We start from the raw sequence: 26,682 nt of genomic DNA, 5'->3' as shown, positions 1-26,682 counted from the left end.
TCATAAGACGATTGCGAAACAAGACAAAAACCGAATCGTGAAGCAAAAGGTACGGGAGTGTGACAGTAGAGGGCCAAATGAGGCGCTGCTGTACAAGGCACACACAGAGAAAAAACCAAGAGAGAGAGAGAGAGTACGCAAACATACTTGATGATTCATTTTTTATGAAAATGTGAAACATTACATTTCTGAAACTTAGAAGGTTTTTTTAAAAGAATGTCAATCTAACATTAGTAGTTAATCCTCTTTGCCAGAAATGGTTAATTTTTAAATTTGGGCCCAGTTTTCAAGGAAAAACTGTAATGCGGGAGTCTTAGTTCAAGCCAAAAAGTGGTGAAAACTGAGTTTGCTCCACTTGTCGAGAAAACTAAAGCACTGTTTGCATATTCAAACCACTGCATATTATATATTTCACCTTTTTTTACTCGAAATAAAAAAATTTTTCAAATGTTTTTGAGAAGTTATACTATGGTATACGGTTACTTTAGCATTATATAAATGGTTTTTAGTCACATCCCTTCTCTCCGCACTCCACCTTCACGAAAAAAACACAGAAATTGGCGAACTACCGAGAACATGGATTTTTGGGAACTCTTTGAAGCAAGAGCTTTTTTTTGTTGCAAAATTTGCATTTTTCAATTCCTAAAATGCTCAAAATTTCAACGTTGATTTTTTAAATTAAAAACATATAGGTTTCTAAAAAAAAGTTTTGATTATTTACATTTCTGAAGATTTTTGTCGAATCGCTTGAAAAATTTGTTCCAGACGTTTTCAGTGCGTAGAATTTTCTAGCAAACAAGTAGAAAAAGGTGTACATTTCAAATTTAAATAATTGCTGAAACAAGGTCTGATGATCTTTTCTCAATGCTTCTGCATGGCAAATGTATATTTGTATTTCCAGTTTATCTTTTGTTTATTTCAAAATCAACTTTCGGATTTTTAAACAGTCCTTCAGAGCATGTTATCGATTTTTTCAATCTTGCCGACAGTTCAATTGCCTATGCAGGTGGTCTGACTAGCGACTAGCTCAACACGCACACTCACACACTCACCGGCCATTGAACAAGGAGATCAGCAAGTACGCTCCACCGACAATTTCTTCTCAGATGCGTGTTTAATGAATGCAGCTATTTTTTCAAATCCAGTTCCTGCTTATTTATCACGTTATATGTTTTGTTATTGAGAAGTGTTTTGTTGCTCATTTTATTTTCATGGTTTTCAGTCATTTTTTGTTTAATATTCCAACAATCAGTGTGTTATTTTAATGAAATGGGTTTTAAAATTAGAAAATTAAATTATTAATTTGTTTTCTCGAGCGTTTCCCGTTTTTCTGCCAGATTCCTGTCTAAAATCATTCAGTTTCTAGCAAAATTGAGCTCTACGCCATGAACAGTGGACATCCCGACTCTGGTAAGTGTTTTTTAAGGAAAATTGTGGAAAAATATGGGAAAAATTCAGTTAACAAATCCGGGGATGAAAAAATATCAGCAATATTTTTTTGTGAAATTGTATTGTTACAATTTGGCACACAAAATCAATTTTTTGTGGAGACGGCATTTTTTAAATAAAAAATAATAAGGTATTTGTGTTGAAACAGATTGAATGTTAAGAAATGAAGAACAAGTTGTGAAAAAATGTCTAGAACTTTTCAAGAAACTGTTCAACAATACTTTTTTTTCTAAATTGAAAGCTGCGGCAAAGTTCGCTGAGGCAGAGATGAAACCTATAATTCTAAAAAAAATATTTTAAAGTGGTTTTTCATGCTATTGAATTCACTTCAAATTGTACTATTAGGAAGCAGTGAATTGAAAAAAAATTTCACAACAACATTGCTATTTTTGAAACGAAAAAAATCAGTCTGAGATATCTAAGTCTGTGTTTCTTATGACAAGTAAAGATATCTTGCAAAAACACTTTTGCACAGATAATCACCAAAAATCTGCAAGCTTGAAAACAAGAAAATTTAACTGCTGGTTTTCACGTTCTTTCAAAATTTAAAGGGGGAGTAGAGTTTGTGGGGAAATATATGTTTCTGACTCTAATTTTGTCCCTGATACCGAATATCGATGTGAAAAAATTTAAAAAAATTTCCCTGATTTTATATTAATTTTTAAAATCCGAAAATCCATTGGATGCCTATATGTGAGTTTTCAAACGCAAAATTTTCCCGCCAGAGACGCCCCGCCCACGAAACCGTGTCGCACGTGTGGGTTTACGAGCTGAATATTTTCCTTCTATTTTTATTTGATTTTATACCGATTTTCGTCGATTTTTCTCATTTTTTCTCATTTTTTTGGTGTTTTTTATTGAAAATTTTGTGATTTTCGTAAATTTATTCCTATTTATTAATAAAAACAAAAACAATTCCATTAAATATCCCATTTTCAGCTCAAAATCGACTGGAGACGAGGAAAATCGCGGCGAAACGACGTTTCCTGGAAAAGTGAGAATTTCTTATGGCAAATATTATTTAAAAACAATCAAAATATAAAAAAATAGTTCGTTCGCTGAAAATTTAAGCGTTTTCCGACCAAAATCAGCCCCTAGAGCGTCTATCCAAAGTTGGCGTTCCTCTTCTTTTGTCGGTATTCGGGTTACTTTCGTGGATGACTGTAGCATGTCGCAGAATTGACATCGTTTATATTGGGACATTCAGAAAACTATCATAAAATTATATTTTTGTATCAGTTAGTTTTTTTCAATATACTTCACACAGTTCAGAACCAGCTTAATTGTGAAATGTTTTAATGTCTTACTGCGAAAATTGTATTACTTAAAAGTTATCAAATCTCAATAACGAAAGGGTTCTACAATAATACAAACATTTAATTTTCAGAGTTCCGGAAACATTGATTCGACGCGCTCCGGAGGATCCTCGAGGACAATTTATTTTATTTTTTTTTTCCAAAAAAATGTGTCTTTTTAATTATTTTTTTTCAAAAATGAACAATTTTAATGTTAAATTTATTTCTTGGCGTAAATAAGAGTCTCAGAAGAAAATTGATAAATATTATTAATGATATAATAATAATCTTGTTGATCCGTTCTATCTCCAGACGATTTTCCTCGTCTCCAGTCGATTTTGAGCTGAAAATGGGATATTTAATGGAATTGTTTTTGTTTTTATTAATAAATAGGAATAAATTTACGAAAATCACAAAATGTTCAATAAAAAACACCAAAAAAAAGAAAAAATGAGAAAAATCGACGAAAATCGGTATAAAATCAAATAAAAATAGAAGGAAAATATTCAGCTCGTAAACCCACACGTGCGGCACGGTTTCGTGGGCGGGGCGTCTCTGGCGGGAAAATTCAGCGTTTGAAAACTCACATAAAGGCATCCAATGGATTTTCGGATTTTAAAAATTAATATAAAATCAGGGAATTTTTTTTGAATTTTTTCACATCGATATTCGGTATCAGGGGCAAAATTAGAGTCAGAAACATATATTTCCCCACAAACTCTACTCCCCCTTTAAGAATTCATGCATTTCATGCCTCGATCTGATAATTTCAAAAAGCCACTGTGTAATAATTTCACATCTGTTTTTGGCAAGGCTTCTCACTGAAGTGTGACCCCACACAGAAAGATGAACATTGAATACGCTACCTTTTTTTATTTAGAGAAATAGTCTTTTTCACCTCCAATCGTGATGATCATGTGTGATGCGGATAGTTAGTATGACGCAGATCAAGTTTTCGCCTTTTTCAAAACTGATTCTGTTAGAGATTCGCTTCTTTTTTTTGTGGCCCAGACACATATTCTATTAACTGCAACATAACAGTCACTAGTTTATACAATCTTATCATTATTCTCTTTGCAGAGTCGTCGGCCATTTCTCCAAGTCGCCGTAACATTCGAATGTCGTCGTCTGGAGCGTCTGAATCAGAAGTAGAAACTTGCGATGAGAACGTTGGATTGTTGGGATCCCGTGGGAAGAAAGTGAAGCATGAGAGATCGAACAGAGCTGAGCAAACTGCTCCACTTCATAGGTAAGTATTTAAAGAAGATTGTAATTTTTGTTGGAAAATGCGTGCAGAGAGAAAGAAAATTATTTCGAGAAGATTTGTTTCGGATAAGCGCCAACATGCGACTGTATTTGATTTTTTTGAATATAAGAAACGTGTAGTTTTCTTTCAATTTAACACAAATACAAATAGAGGCTGATTTTTGTTTTTGAATTTTTGCTCAACTAATTATTTCAGTTTTCATATTTTCTTGGTATCCAGAAAGAAATTTACTGAATGTTCGGTTACCCTGAAACTGACAATTTCACATAATTTCATTTTTAGTTTTTTCTTTTCGAAAAATGTCTCATCATCAAACAAAAAATGATTTAAAAAAAGAAAACGAAAAAATATCAAAACTAGGCCATTATTTTGAAAACTCAAAAAAAAAAACTCAAATATGACTCAGTTTTCCTTTTATTTTTTCACAATTGAAGGTACACTATTTTATAGTTAAAGATATTTTACAGATCACTAAAAATTATCTTAAATTATAAAACACTTTAAACAAATTTTCAAAAATGTACTTTTTTTGAGAAATTCCGAGCATTGGTACAAGTTCTACGACTTTTCAGATTTAAACGCAAACAATAAAAACTCATTTAAGTTATACAACTTTTTACATCCTTAAAATGATTTTTAGAAGAAATATTAAATTGCAAATTTATTAATATTACTGGAAACTGGAAACTTGAACATTTTGAATTTAAATTAGTTTTGCTTCAATTTCTTTTACTATTTCAGTAATTTGAACAAAAACGTCAATAAATTTTTTTCAGACCTCTTGGAAGCCACGCCGATGAAGCAACAATTGAATTTGGTGGCAGAAGCGACTATCACGATCCATACACTTCTGATGACGAATTGTTGCACACAGGTGTGTTAACAAAAGTACATTGACAATGAGCCAATTATTTTAGGAAGCGATGCATATGGATCAACAGTCGGAGCAACGATCTCTTTGAAGTTCAACGAAGCGTGTCGTGCCATTCACAATGGTCACTACCCACAGAGAATTGCTCAGGGTTCCAGTGGTAGTTATTTCGTCAAGAACATGCACGACGTTAGTTAATTTGTTTTGCTCGTATATATTATAGTTCGAGTGTTTTAGAAACTTTTTATTCAAAATTTTGTTTAAAAAATATGTTATGGTGGACCTATTTTACCGATGATAGGCGAAGTTGCGCAGTTTTCTCAATGCTCTAAACAATCCTATTGATTTGAAAAATTGGATTTTATAATGAAACTTCTCGGAAATTATCTTACCAATTTTGTAATCTGAAAATGTAGCAACAAAAATCCCACATGAATTTCCTGTCCCTGCTTCTTGTTGTAGTTGGAAAATTTTTGGATTTTCGCTAATAATAGTTAGAGCCATCATAAATTTTCCTGGTAAACCTTCAAAATAAATCTCTAAAAACAAAACTTTTAACATATTTTTAAAAGATGCTCTAGTCGAATTTCAGTTTCTTATTTACTTAAAAAAAATATTCATTTTCAATATTTGAAATCTAATACTTCCAGGAAATCATTGCCGTTTTCAAGCCAAAAAACGAGGAGCCATACGGTTCACTAAACCCCAAATGGTTGAAATGGATTCATCGTGTATTCCTTCCGTGCTGCTTTGGACGTAGTTGCCTGCCACCAAATCAGGTCAGTTTAATGTTTTCATGTTCTATGTGAAGTGTGTTGTTCTGGACTTTTTTCTTGCAGCTTGGACTCGGGTAATTACAGACTTTATTACATCACGGTTGCTAACTATTGAGTTACAATACATTATAGATGAGACTTATTGTCAAAGTTTGCGAAGGGCAGTAGTCGGAACGATAGAAAGTTGAGAAAAGTAATGGAAGAAAGGGCGTCTGGTGCACATGAAAATCGGGGAAAACTGGAGAGGGCGGTGTAGTTATTATTGGACTTTTTTTAAGGGACTGAGAATATAGGAATATTCAAATAATTGAATTGAAACGAGGACAGAAGGAAACGGAATTATAAGCGATAAAAGAAAAAGCATTTGGAAAAAGCAATGGGGTTATGTGAAGTTGCTTGTTAGGCAGAAGCGTATAGTCGAGTTGGTCAAGCAGTCTGTGGTGAGTGGTATCTACAAGTCGTCGCGGTTAGGTGCCAGGGTATCATAGCGAGATCCTCCTTGAGAATGGGTGGACGTTGTCATTGGCGGCTCGTTGGATGGAATTTCGACGAGCGATGGATCTCGTGGCTCGACACCCGCACGAGAGATGGAATCGCCGGCACGAGTGCCGAACGACGAATCACGCCCACCGCCACCGTAGACCGAGTCGCGATCTCTAATCGAGCCTCCGTACACCGATCCTAGAAAAGGGATTATTTTAAGACTGGTCTCCCAAGCACACTAGGGTTGATTTATTGTTGCTGTAATTGCACTAGGAAAAGTGAGACGGACATGAAAAGGGAAGTTTTTGGTACTGAGAACTGTACACTAAGTAGTGTATCAGGATACTAACAAAACATCGAGGAAAGAAGAAGTACACACTAGTTTCTCGTGCTACGAGAAAATTTTTATAATTATTCAGTCCGTCTCACTTCTCCATGTTAAAATTTTGAGAAGTATCGAGCTCTGAAGTTAATCACTCAAGGTCAGTAACATTTGGAGAAAAGAAAAAAAAACAAAATGGTTTGGTTTCGAAAGGACGTTCACAAAAGGAAGAAGTTGTGCTCAAAAAACATATGCTTAAAAATTTCTATTGGTTCTCTGCACTGGGAATGTGAATACGTTTTCCACCATCTTGGATCTCTTCTCTGTGATGCATCTCTCTAGTTTCGTGGACCTCCTGATGCATCACCTCACGGCTCTTACTTCTATGAACCCGGATTACGGGAGTATTTTGTTGTAGTTTAGAAACTTCTGGTGGATATGTATTGAATGTAACTTCCATACCCGAATCTTCAATCGTCGAGATTGGACGGCGATAGCTGCTGCCAGCGTCAACGGCGCTTCTGAAATCGGTCACGTGTGGACGATGAGTTGGTGTAGAACTTCCGAGTGGAGGAGTCAATGGATTTGAAGCAAACGTCGAACGTGGATAAAATCTGGAATAAACTGCTCTATGAAAAAACTCCCGAAACTGTTAAAAATCAAATTTCACCTTACACATACATCTATACTTACCCTACAAATCTATACTTACCCTACTGAACGGCTTCCACCATTGATAATGGCATCAATGCTGTTATCTCCATAGCTGTTACGAATTCCAAGAACATTTGAGCCGAGACGTCCAATATCATTAACCATGGAACGATCAACATACTCCCGTCTGCGGCGACGCTCTCCATCAAGTTGATCACGGAGAATTGCGATTTGATCTTCAAGCTGCTTGATGCGATTACGATGGGTACGCTCACGGTTTTCGATGACTTTCTCGATCTGAAAATGTTTAATTGTGAATTTTCATTCAAACTCGGTATATTTCTCACCTGTCCTTTTTCTTGGCGCATTCTGATGAGTTGTCTCTCCTGCTCTTCACGTTGTTTGTTTGTGAGTTCCAAAATTCTGTTTCCATTCTCCATTTCAAGTTGGGCAATTTGCTGCTGGAGTTGGGCGCAGTTTTTGTAGAGCTCCTTGTTCTCACGTTCCATAGCATTCAATGACTTTTCGATAGCCTCACGTTGAAGGGCAGTCTCGCGGATGGCAGCGTCAGTTCGGCGCTTCTCGTTTTCAAGCTGAAAAATAAATTTATTTAAATATAGATTGTACCAAGTAATCTTACAAGTTCAATCTTCTTGAGCAGAGTGATTTTTTCTTTCTTCCATCCATCGGAAAGCTGCGAGGAGTTGCGTCTCTCATTTTCTAATTGAGCAAGACGTCTCTTAAGATCTTCTAGCTCTTTCGTGGCAACGCGCTTCTCGTTCTTGGCTGTCTCCAATTGCTGACGAAGATCAGTCTCAGTGGTTCTCATTGTGTTGACAACCTTTTCAACAGAAAGGAATCTGTCCTCAACGCGATTCTTCTCCGTATTAGCATCTTGGAGTTGTCGTTGAAGCTCCGAAACACGATTGTTGACGTCGTGCACACGTTGCTTGTAGTCTCTGACTTCACTGCGAACATTGAGAAGTTCATTTTCAAGTTGCTGCTTGCGGTTGTTGGCTCCATTCAATTCATTCTGAGTGTTGAGAAGTTGGTCTTTGAGAAGTTGGTATTCATGTGAAGTTTTGCTCTGAATGTCGATTGTTTTGCGGAGCTCATTCTCAACGCTTTCGGCTTTGGTCAGATCGCGGCGCAGTTTGTCAGTATCATCCTTCATGTCTTGCACCTTTGAGTCGCTCAAACGAAGGGCACCATCGAGTTCCTTGATCTTTTCGGTGAGAATTTGGCGTTCACTCTCGAACGATGCAATTTGAAGTTGGTATTTGTTTGTGTCCGAATCACTTTCGCGCATTTTGGTCTCCAATTGGAAACGGCTGGAATCCCATTGTTCTTCCTTATCACGGAGGGAACGAATATCAGTATGAGCATTGTCTAAATCGGTTCTCAAGTTCTTCAGTTGCTCCTGAAAATAATTGCGGATATTATTTGACAAATTATCACTACTTACATTCAAATGACGGAGTTGGGCTTCCTTTCCACGTGCCTGAAGCTCAGCAGCCACCATCTTTGATTTCATTTGACGACGTTCCTCATCTCTCTGCTTGAGGGCCTCTTCTTGGGAGCGGAGAAGTGTTTTGGCTGATTGAAGGCGAGATTCGAGAGCACGTCTTTCTAAAATTGCAAAAATAGAAATCATTTGTTAATGAGTTATATGTTTACCTTCTTCAGCATCTTGAAGGTTATCTTCAATGTTTCTGTAACGAGTTTCCTTCTGATTGATGGTGGTGTGAGTCTCAGTGGTCTTCTTTTTCATTCTGGCCAAGGTATCTCGAAGCTCATTGCGCTCCATCTCAAGCTTCTCAATCTTGTTGAGCAACGATTGAAGAGTTCCTTCAAGGTTGGCAATGTCGAACCCTCCATTCATATTAACTGTTGTGGTTCCATCAAGATTATTGATCACACGTCCGCCTGCTGAAAAATCATATGTGAAGACAGAAAATTTTTAAAAAGAACCCACCAGATGCAGCGCCTGGGCGTCCGCTGCTAAAGTCAGCAGATGGTGGGAACGGAACTGAACGAGGATAAGCAACATCGGATTGATCCGAGTCACCGCGACCTATTTCGATTTCACGACCGAAATCAGATCCGCCTGGTCCTCCACTAATTCCAGATCCGATCACACCTCCACTGCTTGGATCGTATGCTCCTGAACGTTGAGCTGATGGACCTCCTCCGATGACACTGGTTCCTCCTGGAACACCATCAACATATCCGGCTCCACCGTCCACAAATGTATGGAAGTTGATAACACGATTGGCAGATGATTGGAAGCGACGGAGAGCATCCGACAAAATATCTCTCTCAGAATCAGCCTTGATGTAGTCTTGTTGAAGTGTGGCCAAACGTTGTTCAGTGCTGTCAAGACGAGAAGTCAAGTCATTGATTTCATACTTTCTGGCTTCTGAAATTTGAAACAATTTATTAATTAGCTCTCATAAAACTTTATTAGCACATACCAAGTTCTTGAAGAGCATTGAGACGACTGTCTTCCGAAACACGATGGGAATGTGCTAAATCATCAATAGTAGTTTGGTATTCGTCCGATTTGCGTTGAATCTGCTCATTTCCAAATTTAAGCTCCTGGCTCAATTTTTGAAGCTCGTTACGAAGAGCATTTCTCTCTGTGTCCGATGTGATAAGCTGAAATGAAATGTTGTTTGGTATACACGACACTTTTTAGCATACCTTATCGTTGGTGTCTTGGAGCTCGTTGCGAAGCTTGGTAAGCTTGGTATCGAATTGAGAAGCCAACTGGTTCAAATGATCGGCTTGCTTGGTCTTCTCGCGGAAAGCGTTCTGGAGGCGTTCTTTCTCGGTCTTTGCATGGCTCAAACTGTTCTTCAACTCTTTCAATGCGTCTTCGGCGGACTTCAGACGATTTTTGAGACGGGTCAAATCAGTTTCCATATTAGTGTTGTTGCTCTTGAGAATATCATTTTCACGGAGAGCAGCATCTAATTCTCCGCGCCATTTGTTAGCGTCACTTTGAAGAGTGCTGTGTTGATCTTCAAGAGAGCGAAGACGATTTTGGGTGCTTTCAAGATCCATTTCCTTCTGCACAAGGTTTCCTTTAGTGTCAGCAAGCTCATCTTCAAGATGACGAACTTGGGAAGTCACTGAAAATTGAAACGGTTATTATTCATCTATTAACATTAAAAAGGATTAAACTTACAGTCGCGAACTTTAGAAGTGTGATCATTGACGGTCTTCGTGAGATGATCAATTCTGTCGTTTGCAGCTTGTAATTGAGCCTTCAACGCAGTATTGGTGGTTTCAAGAGCCTTGGCTTCTGAGCGAACAGTGTAAGCATCCGTCTTCCACTTTTGAATTTCCTTATCGGCATCATTGCGGAAATCATCCCACTCGTCCTTGATCTTTTGATTCTGACCATACAAGCTGTTGATCTTCTCATCATAATCTCTCTTTTCTCTCTCCAATTCATTTTCACGATTGAGAGAATCAGCCAATTGCTTCTCTAAATTGTTGAGCTTATCACGAAGATCATCTTCAACAGATTTGAGATTCTCAACAGCCTTTCCATACTGCTCCTTTTCATCATCCAGGTCACTGAGATGTTTGTCATGGAGAGCACTGATATCACTTTTCAACTTGTCAATTTCAGCTGCGTGTTTTCTCTTCAACTCGGTGATGTCGTTCTCAGTTTTATCGTTTCCACGTCCGATCTGAGAAAGCTCATCCTCGAGCTCACGGATTCTGCGCTCAAGATCGTCTTTTTCGTTTTCAAGCCGTTCAAGCTCCCTCTTCCAGCGATCATTGACCTCGCGGATCTTGTGCTCGACCAGCTCATCATCATGATAACGATCGAGAATATTCTTCTCGATTCTCTCAATGCGCTCCTTGGTGTTTGTAATGGTATGAGTTCCACGGTTTCCAGCATCCCTGCCATCACGACCATCGCGTCCGTGAATGACATCTCCAGATGATGGAATATCGATTTCACCTCCACCTCTGCTCTCAATGTCCTCGGCAGCTGGCACGAAAACGGTGCTTCCAGCTGCTCCGCGAGTTCTCGACGGATCAGCAACACTGCTGCGATCACCGAAAGCACCTCCATCGGTTCCTGTGGTGCTGTCACGCGAAATGCGTCCTCCTTTTCCAATATTAGCCAAGCGTTCCTTCAAATCACGAATGTCTTGCTCCAATTGTTTGTTGACATCTGTAGAGTGCTTCAGATCTTGTTTGGTATCTTCCAATTCCTTATTGAGAAGATTGGCACGGGACAATTGTTGATTGGCAGCATCTCTTGCTCGAGCTTCTTTTCCAACAAGTTCCTTGTTTTCGTTGCGAAGTTTTTCCAATTCGTTTTCCAACTTTCTAATTGTCTCCTTCAATGCTTGAACATCTCCATCCAACTTCAACTTCTGGTTGAGAATATCTTGTTTTTCTTTTTGAAGACGTTGGTTCAAGTCGTTCAACTTCTCAATCTCTCCGGAACGTGAGTGTAACTCGTTCTCCAAATGAGTAATCTTTCCTTGATGTCCCTTTATTGTAGTGTCCAGCTCGTCATTGTGGCGACGGAGCAAGTTGATTTGACTCTCATAATCGCTGATAGTCTGGCGAAGTTTATCGAGCTCATCATTGTTACGGGCTCCATTCTTCTCCAAATCTTGACGTCCCTTGATTTCAGTCTCCAACTTGTGACGGATATCGAAGAGGTGGCGAGCATGCTCATCCTTCTGCTTTCTGAAAACAAAACAAAATTTAAGATTGAATAACGCTTTCAAAAGTTTTGACAACTTACTGATAATCATCGCGCTGAATCTTGATCTCCTTCAATTGTTGTTCAGCCAAGTGTGCTGCTTTCTGTGCGTGTTCCAATTCACCAAGGATTTTCTCATTGTCAGTGTGGACTCGATCATATTTTTCTCGGAGATCATCCAGATCTTTTTGAATATTGCGGCGAATATCATCAGAATAGCGGATTTGAGTTTCCTTCTCCTCAATACGACGTTGGGTGCTGTTGTACTCGTTCTCCAAATCACGATACTTGTCTTTCAATGGATTGACTTCTGACTTGAGCCTGTTGTTTTCACGAAGTAGGTTCTCCACACGACGGTTCAGCTCATCAATGCGAGTCTTAAACTCTTCTTGGATAGAATTGGTGTGCTCATCCATCTCATCACGGAGCTTGCGAGCATCGTCGGTTGAGCTCTTTTGGAATGATGCTTGAAGTTTGGCAAGCTCATCTTCCAAGAACTTCCTTGCCTTTTCGGCCGCGACACGCTCGGCCTCTGAGGCTCTGAGCTTGTCGTCAGTGCGACGAGAGTTGCGCTCAGCTTCGTCAACGCTCTTCTGAAGGTTGCTGATCTCGCGTTTCGCATCAGCAAACTGCTTGTCAAGACGACGGCGAGCTTCATCGGCATTCTCGAACTTGTTCAAGAACTCCTTAACTTGGCTTTCAGCAATCTTCAATTTTCTCTCCAATTGTTGGATATCATTGTCCTTATTGCGGAATGTGTTTCGAACAGCACGAAGGGCCTCAGATGGTGGTAGTGGCGTTTTTCCTGGTGACAAAGAGCGCGTTCTCTTTATCGAAACAGTTCCATCAACATTCTTTTCACTATCTTGAGCCATTTCGTGCAATTTCTTCAATGCACCTTGAGCTTCGTTAAGCTTCTCACGATTTCGGCGAAGTTCAGCTTCAAGTTCAGCAATCTTTCTCTGAGAGTCATCTCCTCTGGATTCCAACTCAATGTTTCTTTCAATTGATTCCTCATACTTGGTCATCAGTTCTTTGTGTAATTCAGCATCTCCTTCCGAGCTTCCGCCTCCACGAATTTTTCTCAACTCCTCAAGAAGATCTGCACTTGAAGCCGATCCAGCTCCACCAGTTCCATTCATTCTTTTGATGGTTTCAATGAAAACTTTCTCGTAATTGTTGGTAGTTCTGTTCACATCTCCACCATCTTCCAATCCGTAAAGCCCAAGACCATCACCAGCACCTGCGGAAAATGCGGCGTTTCTTGAGATGTTGTTGACATTCCGAATGGCACGAGTGAATTCAGCTTTTTGCTTGTCAAGATCTTCTTCTGTGTGGGTTTTCAAATCAGAGAACTGTTTGCGGACTCTTTGAAGCTCTGTCCAGAGATCTAGCATTTTACGCTGCTCATCGCTGAGGTATTGAGCCAAATTCTGAAAAGCAGATAAGTTTTAGTTTTATTCTAGCATTTTATTGATAACTCACTCTTTCACGATTGATGAATGTCTTCTCCTTATCTTTGCTGTCATTGGCATACCGCTCAAATTCACGTCTCAAACGATCATTCTCGTCTTCCAATGATAATGACTTCTGACGTTCATTCTCCCACTGCATTCTGTACTCATCCGAACGTCTTCTCTCTTCATCTAACCTGGCAATCATCTCATAGTTGGCATTCGGGTCACCGACCATTGCCTGAACACCTCCACCATATCCAGCAACTCCACTTCCCGAGTAGCCAGCTCCAGCGTGCACATTCACTGTGGTGAGCCCTGGCGCGCCACCTCCGCCAAGGATTGTCTCCCGCTTTCCTCTTGCCGGGCTCCATAACTCAACGTTGTGGTTAGTACTGAAAATAGGATTATTCATTGAAATAGCTATAATTTAATTATGAGCAAACATGTAAGTATTTCCTGGATCATAGTTGTCAAAGATCATGACATTTGAGGTAGGGTCGTCTAGCATACGATTGCGCGCTCCAACCATTCTTCCTTCAAGCTCAGCAATGTGTTTTCGGTATTCATGTACCTGAAAGACTCAAATTTTGTAAGAAACACATCACACAATAACCTTGTTTTGGAGAGCAGCCATCATCTCACTATATTCTCTTTGTTGCTCAACATTGTTGTCGATACGCTGACGAAATTTGTTCAAGTCGTCCTGAAAATATAACATTTGAAAGTTTTATTGGCATCTCCTAAGCTTTACCTGAGTACGGTCAAGACGAGCGACTGCGGCTCCACGAGAGCTATCAATTTCGAGGAGAAGATCATCGTCAAACGAGGAAGTGTGGTGATAGTTGTTCTCACCAGAAGTATCCCTGGAGTACTCATCCCTTAACAATGTAACACGTGGCTATTGCGTGCAACACGGCAACTCAATGTTGGTTTTGGTTTTGTTTTTAATTAAAGATCTCTGATTATCTTTTATTAATGACGCGTGGTGTTAATTTTTGAGTTCCAAGCTTGTTATGAGGCAAGGTGTATTATGAGAATTAAAAAAGACCTTAGCTAGTCTAACCTTTATCTCCGCCAACTTACCAGCTTCCCATATCAAAATCATGAATTTCTTCCTCCGACTTCTTCATGTGAATAGTATAGGAGTACGTTTTCAAACTGTCTGTTGTTGGACTTAAGAATTGCAATATGTGTTTGTGAACTAGATTCGATATTAAAACTAGCGAGGCTCACAGCTCTTATGACATAGGGGGCTGGGTTTTGTTCATTTTGGAAAACAACATGGAATTATTTGACAAGAAAAAAAACAACAACGGGAGAGATGTGTGGCGTGAAAAGGGAGAGAGAGATTTTATATAAAGACATTGGTGACAAAATTTCTCGAAGAGAGAGATTCTGCACCAAGCCAAAGCGCATGCATCGGCAAAGTTGATAAATTTATACATACCAGTAGAATTCTCCGTAGTTGGAACGAGAGCCTGGGCTCTCCGGAGTTGGCTCCTTGGCATCTGCCGACGGAATATGAATTGTTCCGTCTCCTCCACCAGAGCTTCGAGTATCGTCGTGAGTCGACATTTTGAGCTTGTCTATAAAAGGAATAGAAAGATGAATCAAGACTTCTAACTACTGAAAGTGAGCAAAAAGGGTTCAAATTTTAAAAAAAATTGAATTTTTCTCAAACTATCTACAAGTCGGGTGCATTCTCAAAATTGCAACAGTCAAACATAAAGAAAACATATCAAGAGCACACATAAACCTTTTCTAGAAGATCGACGATTTTTCTGACGTTGACGGTCAAGAACCGATTCGGTTTCAGAAGGCGTCAATGGCCTAACAGAAACTTTTCCAGATATATGCGTCCACTTGCCAGCAACGATAGTTTCTGCACGAACAACTGGTGAGCAAGATCTGCTAGTTGAACTACTAGAATTAGCTGTCGGTGGTGAAACCGGGGATAGGGTTCGGAGCGCGTGTGATGATGGGTTGTGTAGATTATCTTCCGAAACCGACTCGCTCACAACTAGTTGACGACCTGGGGAGCTGCTATTCACGCCACAGCTGAAGAACATCCAATGGAGCACATCAGCATGCTGCAATAGTTATCTCCGCCAATGTTGAGGGGGAAAGCGAAATAAGGACGCCGGAATACGCAGCTTGGCAGCTTGCTTGAGGTTTTGGAAATTGTTTACGCGGAGGTCGTCTTTTCTCTATTTTTCGAGGAAGATGGCAACAGTTGGAATAGAGAGTGAAACTAGTCTGTTTTCATTCCACCTCATTGAAGTATGTGGTGGATGGAAAAAAGAAAAGGCGACGCTCTTTTCTTATGCCCCGAAAAACCTTGAAAAGATTGTTTAGAAAACTGCGGTAAACTTATGTTGAAAAAATGCGGTAAACTTATGTTGAAATTGAAATCGCAAGTGAACTTGAAGTTGAAATTTTTTGTTATTTTTTGTAACTGGAACTTACAAATTCACAATTATAGGAGAAATATTGAAGAAATAGTTAATCTCAGTTAATCTCAAATCTTCTTTGACTTAGTGTACGAGGAGGGCATGTTGCCAGAGAGAGCTAGAAAGCGAGAAAAGATGCGCGCTCTGGATGTTTTGAGTAGATCGAATTTCAAAAAAGAAAGTCGTGAAGAGTGTGAGCATTCGGTAGGTCGGAGGTCTTGTAAACACGTATTTTGTTTGCATGTTTCATTTGTTCGCCCCCCCTCCCATCCAATTTTTGACAAATATATACATGTACATATAAAAATGAGGCGGGAAGATTGAGCAGGAGAGAGAGAGGGCGCGCGGGTAAGCTGGAATCGTTATTTGTCGCATAGCAACCGGGGGAAGAGTCCAATAGAGTAAAGGTATGTACACTAGTCATGTGAATTTTGAAGTTGAAAATTTAGCTACTAGGAATTTTTAGTAGAGGAAAAGGCAGTGTCGAAAACAATCGAGAACACAAATTCTTCAATTGTTTTTGTTTTTCGAAAAATATTGAGCACACATTATTTTATTGCTCCAGTGACTAGTGACTATTGCATTTCCTATTTACCAAGTATAGTAAATATGACTTAAACAAGAGCTTCCTTGGAGTTTTCCACCGATTTCGAAGAGGAAAAAAAAGAGAAGGAAGGGTGGACAATTGCGACTTTTTTGCTGAGCGGGCTCGCGCGGATGGCCTGCTCTTTTTTTTTCATTCCCCTTTCTAGGCAAGAGGTAAACAAGTAAACAGAGTGTGAGCCAGAGAGATGGAGAAGAGCGAGTGGAGCACGACGACGACGACATCAACATTGCCCATCGCCACGGGCCACGCCTTCTTTGGAGTGGGGCGCGCGTACTCTGGTGGCTTGAGCCATCGATCTGGGAGGGCGCCCTCTCTGTGTTGTTGTCGACAACAACAAACGACCAGAACGAAATACGGAAGAGGGGAAGAAGACGACGTTGGCCGATCGTTGTGCTCCAGCAAGGACAAGACCGCGGTTGAGCCGTGCTCTCTCTCTCTCTCTCTCTCTCTCTCTCTCTCTCTCTCTCTCTCTCTCTCTCTCTTTCTCACTTCAATTCTGGGAAACTGCCTAATGATGGCTGCTATCTTTTTGAAAAGTTGCGTAAGAATGGTGGATGAGTAGTGGGAAGTTGTTTGGAAGTAGAGCTTGACTGAGTACTTATACGAACATCGTATACTTTTTCCTAGATTTAATTCCCTAAAAAAGTATAAATTTTGAGGAAACAACATTAGTTTTGAAAGACGGTCTCACACATAATCCTCTACACTCACTTCACACTTTTTGAATTTCGAAACAAAAAACATCGCGATAGTAAGGCGAACTGTTATTTTAACCCCCTTTGATTCCGCAACAAGCTTTTTGTTGATAAGGTGATGGAAATACCCTTATCTACTTCTCCACCCACTAACATTTGAACAAGAAAATTGCCGAAACAACACATATTATGTTTTTTCCTACTCACAGGGGACCGAATGTCGCCTAAAACATGGAACTCAAATTCTCTTTCGATTTATTTCTAGCGTTGAACGAGAAAATGAAAGAGGGAGAGAAAATGTGCCGACCTTCACGTTAGGAAAATAAGCTGCTGCCAAGCTGGATGATATATATGCATATGTCAATTCATTGGGGGGACCATGAATCAATTTTAGGAAAACCTTACCGGATTTGTGTTTTAGAAAAGAATAGAAAGGGCAGGTGATTGGCTGAGCTGCGAGCACAATGAAGAGAAAGTTTCTACCCTCGTTAAACAGATGCCGTTCTTCTTCTTCTCTTCTCGTCTGCTTCAATCGTTCACGTGTCTTTTTTCGTTGTTCCGCCGCTGCTGATTCTATGTCTTTGTCAAGCTTGCGCGACCAGAAGACAAAAAAGGAGTTCGCCGGTTGGCGCGTGTATGTGCACCCTGTCACTATTGATTTCTGGAGAGAATGTTTGTTGCTTTGGTTCAAAGAGTTGTTGTTGGATGGTGTGTGTGTGTGTGTGTGTGTGGCGAGAATTGCAAAAAAGGATAGCCGACACACACTAAAAAAGGAGGACAACTGGCTTGAAAGTTTGATGGGCATGTCGTCCTTTGCCCGGCTGGCATCATGTCCAAAAAAGTGACACGGACCACATACACGCACCAAAAAACGACCATTGTCAAGATTTTCCCGGGGATTTGGCGTTGCAGGGGTTTTATGCCCGTTTTGGAAATTGTTTTCAAAAGTTGGAAAAAACGGGAAGACTGCAACTGAAAGGACCTCAAAGGTGGAATAGCGTCAGTGGGGATTTTATCTAAATTTTTTATAATCATTCAAACAAATCAGATATCATAATAAAACACCTTTTCAACGTTTTAGGCAAAGTTCCAAATTGAATAAAAAATCAGTTTCTACGGTATGCTAGAATGTTTAAACACAAATAATTAAAGTCCAATTAGAGTAGAAAATTAGAAGAAATATGTTGTTATTTTACAATGATATTTTGGCATTTTGGCACCACATGAGCAGCTTTAAACCACTGAAGCCAATCCACCTTTAAGACAAAAAGTTTATCCCAAATTACATCTGGTCTTCAAAAACAAACAATTTTTCGTGGCATTTTTCAAATCGAACAAACCTAAAAGAATTGAAGGAGACGAGAGAATACTGGCTCTGGTTGCTATTCTAGGAAAGGTGCTGCTGGTTCGCACCCCGATTCGCCCATTGACTTTAATAGAATTGCTCTCTCGCTCAGTGTTGCCAATGTTTCGCTCACTCCTATAATTGCTACTCTCTTGGTCCGAAGCAATTGTGAGCCGCCGGTTTCCTTTGCGCCGCGCTGACCGCCGCCACTCATCGTATTTTTTCACGACACTCATTTTCGATTCTCAGAAAACAACATAGTCAATGACTTTTCTCTGCTCTCGAAATGGCAGCCAATTGAAATTGGTGTCGATGAAGGGAAAAAAGGCTCTCTAGTAGAGCAAAATGTTGTTGAAAACGTGCACATAAGGGAGACGAAAATAAGGTTGTCAAAGAATGCGAATTAGAAATTAAGTCGGTCGAAGAGCAAAAATTGCGACGAAGAAAATGTGGCAAGAATTTTGTAACGATGCACATTTATCCCATTCTGATGTGAAAATGACTCAAACGTATTACTCAAAACAACGAAAAATCCGCAGATCTTCTTGGATTACAAACTGAATGATTTGCGAAGTGTAATGATTCCCTTTGGCATAAGTGTATGTGTATGTATGTTGCCGTTACCGGTTTTTCGGGTCAATGGACTTTGAAAGAACAACACATCGCGGGGGAAAGAAGGACGATGAAATAATATTCAACTCGATGATGCGCTGCTGTTGTTGGAGGGCCTAGGTTGTTGGTAGTGTTGGCGCATGAGTGCTTAGCGTACTACTGAAATAATTATGTGTAGTCGTCGTCCATTTTCCTGCCGTAGATGTGTCGATTTGGCTGGTTATATGGTTATACAGGCGGACTTGGAAGAGGGGTGTCAAGTACATACAAATCCCGAAGCATATAGAATGCATGATATACATAAATGTTTACAATTTGATAGCCAAGACTAACTGATTACTTTTTGCAGGGATACCTGTCAGAAGTTGGAGCTTCACTTGTGGATGAGAAGCTCAAGCTGGGAATCGTACCACCAACCGGGGTGGTTGAACTGGCGGCTCCAACTTTCTACTATGACCGTATTGACCGGGCGAAAGCACGGACGAAGGAGAGAATTCAATCAAGATATCCAAATATTGGAAGACGATTTCATCGAATTGGACTACCGGAAAAGGTGAGCAATTTTTTGTTGGAATTGTAGAAAGAAAAAGCGAACAACTTGTGTAATATGAAAACCATATCGACATAAACAAACGGCGTTGCGCTTTAAATTCAATCGCTCTTATCAAACTTTTTTGTCGCGTTTGTCAGGTTGGTGTCAGTGAACGGTTAAACTTTTTTTCGAAAAATTGTTGTCGCATTAGTCACTAGTCATTGAATTAGGTTTTGGTTTTTAATTGTTGCAACTTTTGATATTTCCATCAATAAGTCTAAGCCAAACTAAACGAACACTTATGGAACAACAAACGATAAGACAGAAAAGAAGGAAGATTTATGAAGCGATGATTTTTTTGCGGTTTTTTCTTCTAACAAAGCGCAATTCTCCACAGCGCAACCCAACTGGTCGTTCTCTCTCTCTGATAAACAAGGAACGTCTTCACTTTTCCCAAAAAAGGAATGAAATATGTAGATAGAGTGAAAGAGGAAATGAGAAATTGAGTAATGTTATTAGTTTCCACCGAACCAAATAATTGTTGTTTGCACATTTTGCCCGTGCTTGGAAGTACTGCTGTTTTTGTCTAGAACATTATCAGCACAGCAACATTCCATTTCGAAGTTGATCCCCCGGAGCACAGGGGTTGTTGGGGCTCTTGATTTCTCTCTCTCTCTCTCTCTCTCTTGCCAACAACTTGTTTTTGTGCGTTCTTTTGTGTCGTTTAAGAAATCAAAACAACGTTGGCAGAAAAAAAAAGTGAGAACACACTAGAGTTGTAATGTAAACACGTTTTTCATTGTTTCAAAATACAACATGGCACACGATTTTTGCTCAAAATTCTAGAATTATTAGATGGAAATCCAACGGAAACATATGGGAACAGCAAAAAGACTAATCATCGTCAACTGACAAGTGGTAAGGGATTAGGATTTGATGGGCGGGATGAAACCAAGAAGCCAAGACAAGCGTTGGCCACCACCATCTGCGCGAAAACGAGTGTCATGCACGAAAAGATAATTTTGGGAGATACTGAGCCAAAATGCAAAGCACTTCTTCCTCTCCCCTGCCCAAATGCCCATTTTCTCTCTGCCAATTCATTGTGCATTGATGATGGAAGAGGGAGGGGGAACACCCTCCACGGTCTTGGGAGAACAAGTGGAATTGCTAATCGTGGTCCATTAGGATGGAGACACTGGGATACGATTATTTCCCACACGATTAATTAACTGCTCCCAATTTTTGCAGACGGGCAGCTTCCAATTGTTTGTCAAGGGATATCAGGATGCTGCTCACTGGCTGCGGACTTGGGTCAATCAGCCGGAAACTGCACCACCGCCGGTTACACAACGAGAGTTTCAGTTTTTGTTTGAGAAATTGGTGGCTCTTGACTATATAATCCGTAACACGGGTAAGACCATATTAGTTACAAAAGAAAACTAATTTCTCAAATGTTCAGATCGTGGAAGTGACAACTGGCTTATCAAGTACATTCTTGCCGATGTCATTGATCGCGCACCAGTTCACAACAATGATGTTCCATGTGATCCAGCAAACGCAAAACCTCAGGTAAGGAAAACTCACATAGGAAAAAGTGTTCGAAAAGTTTTAGAATAGTCAGTGAAATTGTTACAGAATGAAAGGAGACTAGGAACACCTTATGAAAACAGTCCTCGACCAACTGATCAAGGTGTAAGATAGGGTGTACTAATTGCTAGAATAGAGGGGAAAAATGGAACTTCAGGCTACTTACTTCTTTTGATGATACCGTGATGTTTACAGTGTTATATATAGAGGGGTTCTTCTGAGATGGATGAAATAGAAATAGAAAGTGATGTTCTAATGTTTTAAAGACGATTAGTGACACAAGCAATTGTGTTGGGTGATGTTGATTCGAAAGTTGCAATGTTATGTATTCGAATTAGTAGAACTAATGTTATTGATAGCATTTGTGATATCTCAGAAGTGCAATACACACTAAAGTAATAGGTTGAAAGTCATGAATTTGAAGTGTTAAGCTTAATTCTTTATAAAATCTAGAACTTGAAGTCCTGAATTTTACGGGTGAATTCATGAGCGTTTTACGGTTCCGTTTATTTTCATAGAACTTCAAGTTTAATTTTAAAACTATTTCAGATTGTTTTCCCTATGAGAAAAGTGTCAAAAACTAATTAATTGTCACTTTTTGATTGTGAATAATTTTTTTAACGATAAAATTTTAAACATTTTACTATGATATTTTGTATTTTTGGCACCACAGAAGTGGTTTATTTCTCCTCTTCAAATAGTACACACGGAAAAAAACTCTTTAAAAAATATTGCAAATTGTAATATGTAATTCCATTTTGAACCCTTTTTCTCACTCATAATCTAAATTTTCAGGTACCTGGCGACGAGAAGCTGATTGATTTTGTCGATTCGGAGGCGAAACCAGATGGTGGGTATTTCTCATAGGTCGTTGTAGATTTCAGCGGTTTTTCTCTGACAACGCGTCCATGTGGAGTTGTATCGACTCCCGAGTCGCTGCTCATGAACGAGTAGGCACGATCGCGGTCATCCTGCTCAACCTGAGGATCGCTCATGATTCTTTACTGTAGAATTGAGACGATCAGCTGAGCACGTGTTGTAGTGTGTTCTTAAAAATAAAAAGTAAAGTTTAAAAAGAAAATAAATACGAAAAAAAAATTGAAAACGTAGAATCCGTATGCCAATGACTGACTGACTGGAAGGTGGGTGCCTGATGAGTTTTTTTTGGCAGGCGGTGATTCCGACCTCTACAGACAGAACGAAAGTAAACAACCGAGTTCTGTTTTTCTACAGATTCTACGTTTTAGCCTTCACTCTGAGGTTGTTTTCCATTGTCCCTGCCACCATCCCGACTATCTAAGCACCTCCCCTCTCCCATGTTTTCTCTCTGCAACGGTATCTTTTTCAGTTGTTTTCGTTCACTTTGCGTGTGTGAAAATGTTCCTTGTTATTGACACGCCCCCCCCCCCCCCCCGTTCAACATCTGGGTTAGAGTTTACTGTTTTTTTCACCGAAACCACGCCTTTAAGTCTATATTAACAAAAACATCATTGGTAAATTGGAATTTGTAAATAGAATGAAATTGAAACACCACCCAAGAAGATATCTGGTTGGCGAGTTAAGTTCTATCGAAAACAACCTTCAAAAGTCGTTAAATTGTATGGTCACAAAGAAACGAGAAATAAATACGCTTAGTGGAACTCCAATGAACATAAATAAATTTGAAAGTGGAGAAGGAACAACGGAAGTGGTACTTTTCAGCGTCAGGGAAAAATTTGATTTTTAATTTTTGCTGTCCACAAATTTTCCGGAATATTAATACGGAATTTTAGATTTTTAAATTTTAAAACTATGATAGTTTTATTCTCAGAATAACACATCTCAATTTAGTGTTGCATATGTATAACTTTGCAAATGCGTCAGGAACTTGGAATTGATATTTTGCTAGAGAATATTGTTTCTGAAGACTAGTTCAATTGTTAATAGTTTCTGTTTTTCTTGATGGAACCGATTTTTTCCACATCCTAGCAAGATATATGACAAGCCCATTAATTAATAGTTGGCTTTCCACATCTTTTTCTCATCACAATATCCAATTGTTGTTATCTTATATATGTTTTTCAGCAGGAACGGCACGCGTCGTCGATGATCCAGCTCCGGCAGAGGTTGAATGGGCTGATGTTTCAATTCCGACAGTTGACGTGGCCGCCATCGACAATGGATTGGCGTTCCCGTTCAAACATCCTGACGAGTGGAGAGCGTGTAAGTGGCTGTTTTTTTCAGGCAGTTGGGCACTTGAGGAAAAGGCGTTTTTGAGTAGGTTAAAGTTTGAATTAGACGTGAACAAATCTAGAAATTCTAAAAAAAAGTTTAACTAGGTTTTTGAAAATTATCTAGGCTTTTGTGAAATTTTGTGAAATTTTAAAAGCGTTAACTTATATTGAAATAATTATTACTAATACAGAACGAATTGTAAAAATTATTTAATTTTTTAATCGTTTAATTTCTTAACAGGTCAGTGAACTTTTTTTAATAATTTTTGGAAATTTCACAGAGTGATTTTGCAATGTGTTTGCTCACTGAGCACAATAAACTCATGGCGAGCAAGAACCGTTCTCTGCATGACAAAAAAGTCACAAAGTGCACATTAAACCCGATTTCGCTGGCACTATTTGAATTAACACCGAAGGTTCTTGAAAAATTGGGGTTCCCACCAATCTTGTCAGTTTTCAAATATATCTGCGAAACTTTACATTTTAAAAATGTTTCATGGTCACTGTTCATAGAATAACCGTTAATAATTAAAAACCATACAAATATTTTTCTCAGATACTATTTTTTTTAGACTTGTTTTGATTGAACTTTTTATTTTCTTAATAACAAACAGGTGTTCAAGCTTTTTTTTTCTCAACTTGATTCCCACTTGTTTACAACTTTCCCTCACTTCAAAGACTATACCGCGACATTTCGATACTTTTGAGGCAACCAGAACTGTTGATCGTCAAACTCGGTATTTTAGGTGTTTTTGACTGAATGGACGACATACAAAAAAAATGGAATGTTGAATTTATGAGACTGGGCTGTTTTGATCATTGTTCGATCAGCCTCGCAAATTTTTATGATCGGCGTTCATTCTTTGGTAATCACTATTTTTGGATTGACAATAACAAGACAGTGAAATTCTATTTGAAATTTTGAAACAATGTGCTTTTGATAAGGTTGATTGACATTCTTCCTACAAATGCTGGAAGTATTATTCACCAATACAAACAAAACCTTAAAATTCAAAAAATTCAATTCTCAAAATAAAACCAATTGTTTGTTGTTCAGTTTTAAGGATTACAATAATATTTTCTCATTATCAGCGAACTAGTTTTGGTCGGGTTGATAACAAAGTGTGAAAGTGATTTAAAACCGATACGTTTCGATTAAATGTTGACAAAAATATATCTCAACTAAATAACACCAGCAAGGAAAATAATACAGTGATTAGAAATTTGAAGAAATGGAATACTGAAATACATAACATTTTCCAGATCCATTTGGTTGGGCACTTCTCCCACAGGCTCAGATTCCCTTTTCCGATGATATTGTTGACCTGCTTCTGCCAAAGCTGGATGATACTAATTGGGTGCGCGAGCTATGCGGGGATCTTCGACGTGTTTTCAAGGTTAGTTTTGGGTTCGAAACAATTAATTAAAAGTAAGAAATACAAATTACGAAAAAAATTTGAAAGTTAAGCTTTGAAACTCATACCTGAACTTGAACTGCAATTTACTCTTGATTTTCTAGAGTATTCCTGCTGCCTAAAAATGTTTCTTGAAGGAGGACCAACGGTTTAGACGATTTTGAACGTATAAGACTACGATGGGCTCAAATGAACAGATTTCGGAATAAAACTTTTCAAAAAACTTTCAAAAATACTTTTTTTGTGTCGCATTTGCCCGAAATTAACTTTTTAAGTTATCATTCTTTACTGCATATTTTGGCAGTTTATCTCATTTAATTTCGTTGATTAAGGGACATTTAAAGCCAATAGGTAACCAAAAATCATCGAAATTAGTTTCCTATTGGCTTTAAATGTACCTTCTTCAACAAAATAACGGGAGATAAACTACCAAAATATGCAATAAATGACAATAATGCAAAAATGTCAACTTCAGACCGCTAAACTAATTTTTAAAAGGTATTCATCAATGTTATTAGAAAATTCAGTTTTTATATTGTAAATGATATGTTTGATATGTATTAGTTGACCGCATTATACATTTTTTGGTCCAAATTATCATTTTGTTAAAATTTGGTATCAGAAAAAATAAAATCTCAACGTCCGTCTTTAATAATCTAAAAACTTCTCATTACATTTTTAATATATTGATTTTTATTTTCAGAATGACAAAGGTTTTGACAAAAAGATCTTCGAAAAGCAAATGTCTGTGATGCGTGGACAAATTTTCAATTTGCGAGAAGCATTGATGAAGAAAAAGAGCCCTTACCAGCTCATTCAGGTACACATTCTGATTTTTTTTTTCAAAATATCAAATTTCAAATTTCTAGATGCCACCTCAATTGATGGTTGAAGTCAAGCAAAAGAAGAAGAAGTCAAGACGATCACGTAACGCTGATTACGAAGAGGCGCCGAATTATGATTGTATGGGTGTCGTTTAATTAATATATATTTTATTAGCGGAAAAATATTTGTGCTGTTTGTTTTTTTTTTTTTGGAGAAACTTTATTCACAATGAATAGGCCAATCAATTTTGCAGCGGACGCTTCAACCGTGGTAAACACATCTGGCAACGTTGATGTTGAGCAGCCCGGTCCTTCCACGTCGGCTGCCGCTGCAGCTACTGCTGGCCCATCAACTTCGGACGCCGGAGCAGCATCATCGACTGGTGGCTCCAAATCGTGGCAGGAAACATATGAGCAAAAAGTGCAAACGAAAGCCCCGTTCTTCCGTTGGTGGTGATTCACGATTTCAATTTTAAACATTTTTTTTCCACGTCTATCATTTCTTTCCCCGCTAAACATTTTTCCCCTTCCTCGAGTCAAGTTGCTCTTCTCTTGACAAGTAGTTGATCTTCCATCGATTCGAACTCGGTTATATCTTAAACTAACCAATATTGTGTGTTGTATTTTTGTATTTTTCTAGCTTTATTCGTTTTCCATCATTTCTAAATTCCTATTCCAATTCTACCTGATTTGTGAAATTCCCCCCAATCATTTTCTCACAAGGTTCGTATTTTTGTCAGTTGTGTTGTGTTCGTGGTCCCCTCTTCCCGTTTGACATATATTTGTGAATGAATAACTTTTCTACAAATTTCTTTATTTATTTGTATCGTTCCATTATAACAATATCTGTTCGAACTATTCACCTTTATCTTTTATGTGTATTCGGTTCTTTTTGTTTTCGTTCCTCCTAACTGGGTAAGTGGGCCGCGCGCACGAGTGAAAAGATGTGATGTCCCTTTCCCCCGCGGTCCGGGGTGATAATCAGAGGCGCGTACAGGCCGATTTAGTTCTATGTAAGATATGGTTAAACAGATAAGTTGTATGATGGTTGAGGTAAGAAATGATTTGGGGTCACCGGCCGGCACGCCGC

General features: G+C 38.8%; 2 protein-coding genes and 2 non-coding genes across 9 annotated transcripts; 2 read left to right on the top strand and 2 right to left on the bottom strand.

The window, feature by feature from the left end:
• Nucleotides 1-1,366: 1,366 nt before the first annotated feature.
• Nucleotides 1,367-26,450, top strand: ZC8.6 (Phosphatidylinositol 4-kinase type 2). The gene is made up of 14 exons (NM_076448.8): nucleotides 1,367-1,410; nucleotides 3,825-3,993; nucleotides 4,788-4,885; nucleotides 4,929-5,071; nucleotides 5,533-5,661; nucleotides 19,371-19,574; nucleotides 20,802-20,964; nucleotides 21,013-21,122; nucleotides 21,936-21,990; nucleotides 23,205-23,342; nucleotides 24,617-24,750; nucleotides 25,472-25,588; nucleotides 25,638-25,731; nucleotides 25,847-26,450. Exons 1-14 carry the CDS (start codon nucleotides 1,386-1,388, stop codon nucleotides 26,047-26,049), a joined length of 1,782 nt encoding a protein of 593 aa, NP_508849.3. The 5' UTR covers nucleotides 1,367-1,385; the 3' UTR covers nucleotides 26,050-26,450.
• On the bottom strand, nucleotides 5,723-22,135 carry lfi-1 (Rootletin-like coiled-coil domain-containing protein; the record flags this gene model as incomplete). 6 transcript variants are annotated; one of them, NM_076447.6, is made up of 20 exons in its annotated part: nucleotides 5,723-6,339; nucleotides 6,926-7,077; nucleotides 7,176-7,414; nucleotides 7,465-7,710; nucleotides 7,758-8,537; nucleotides 8,583-8,746; nucleotides 8,795-9,046; nucleotides 9,093-9,536; nucleotides 9,592-9,775; nucleotides 9,821-10,251; nucleotides 10,308-11,839; nucleotides 11,898-13,288; nucleotides 13,341-13,704; nucleotides 13,756-13,883; nucleotides 13,926-14,015; nucleotides 14,064-14,175; nucleotides 14,760-14,898; nucleotides 15,069-15,402; nucleotides 17,470-17,725; nucleotides 18,405-18,453. In NM_076447.6, 18 exons carry the CDS (start codon nucleotides 15,379-15,381, stop codon nucleotides 6,110-6,112), a joined length of 7,191 nt encoding a protein of 2,396 aa, NP_508848.2. The 6 variants fall into 6 exon arrangements, with proteins under 6 accessions (NP_508848.2, NP_001371014.1, NP_001407547.1 ...); NM_001383570.1 differs by lacking the exon at nucleotides 18,405-18,453 and having other exon boundaries at nucleotides 5,729-6,339; nucleotides 14,064-14,190; NM_001375027.2 differs by lacking the exons at nucleotides 15,069-15,402; nucleotides 17,470-17,725; nucleotides 18,405-18,453 and adding exons at nucleotides 14,396-14,485; nucleotides 21,940-22,135 and having other exon boundaries at nucleotides 6,110-6,339; nucleotides 14,064-14,190.
• Nucleotides 18,492-18,665, bottom strand: ZC8.7. The gene has a single exon (NR_070973.1). It is a non-coding gene; the product is annotated as an Unclassified non-coding RNA ZC8.7 (non-coding RNA).
• Nucleotides 20,677-20,791, top strand: M03F4.10. Its single transcript, NR_131718.1, has one exon. It is a non-coding gene; the product is annotated as an Unclassified non-coding RNA M03F4.10 (non-coding RNA).
• Nucleotides 26,451-26,682: the final 232 nt, after the last annotated feature.

This window comes from Caenorhabditis elegans, chromosome X (genome assembly GCF_000002985.6).
Source record: "Caenorhabditis elegans chromosome X".
Classification (NCBI taxonomy): Eukaryota; Metazoa; Nematoda; class Chromadorea; order Rhabditida; family Rhabditidae; genus Caenorhabditis; species Caenorhabditis elegans.
This window is presented reverse-complemented; position numbering and strand designations above follow the sequence as displayed.

Coding starts and splice junctions, on each gene's coding strand:
- ZC8.6 (NM_076448.8), top strand. CDS start 1,386: ATGAACAGTGGACATCCCGACTCTG. Junction 19,575..20,801: donor GAATTGGACTACCGGAAAAG/GTGAGCAATTTT, acceptor CAATTTTTGCAG/ACGGGCAGCTTCCAATTGTT. Junction 20,965..21,012: donor CTATATAATCCGTAACACGG/GTAAGACCATAT, acceptor TCAAATGTTCAG/ATCGTGGAAGTGACAACTGG.